This window comes from Hipposideros armiger, unplaced genomic scaffold (assembly GCF_001890085.2).
Source record: "Hipposideros armiger isolate ML-2016 unplaced genomic scaffold, ASM189008v1 scaffold_195, whole genome shotgun sequence".
Lineage (NCBI taxonomy): Eukaryota > Metazoa > Chordata > Mammalia > Chiroptera > Hipposideridae > Hipposideros > Hipposideros armiger.
Window position 1 is genome coordinate 1,989,392 of NW_017731545.1, and position 456 is coordinate 1,989,847.

At 76.5% G+C, this 456-nt stretch overlaps 1 protein-coding gene across 1 annotated transcript in view; it reads left to right on the forward strand.

Moving 5' to 3' along the window:
- The window catches only part of INSM1 (INSM transcriptional repressor 1), a 2,962-nt gene continuing 2,506 nt past the window's right edge, over positions 1 to 456 (forward strand). The window contains exon 1 of the mRNA XM_019653121.1: positions 1 to 420. Within this exon, the coding sequence (XP_019508666.1) occupies positions 214 to 420 (207 nt within the window). The 5' untranslated portion in view covers positions 1 to 213. The remainder of the gene's footprint in view (positions 421 to 456) is intronic.

Consider the following 456-nt stretch of genomic DNA (forward strand, 5'->3'; position numbering starts at 1 on the left):
GCGAGAACAATGGCCCCCTCCCCCAGTTAAAAGGGAGCGGCTCCCGGGCCCGGGGACAGGGACGCGCGTGCAGGGCGCAGAGCCGAGCCGCCGCTGCCACCACGCGAGTCCCGCAGCCGCTGCGCCCGGGCCATGGGCCGGGGACACTGAGGCCGCCGCGGTCCAGCGTAGGTGTGGGACCTAGCCAGTGCCTTGCCCTCGCGCCGCGCCAACATGCCCCGCGGCTTCCTAGTGAAGCGCAGCAAGAAGTCCACTCCCGTATCCTACCGGGTCCGCGGAGGCGAGGACGGCGACCGCGCGCTGCTGCTCTCGCCGGGCTGTGGGAGCGCCCGCGCCGAGCCCCCGGCGCCCAGCATCGGGTCGCTCGCCGCCGCGCTCGCCTGCGCGCCGGGCCCGCCGCCACCCCAGCCGGACCCGCGGGCCGCGCACTTCGGGAACCCCGAGGCAGCGCACCCT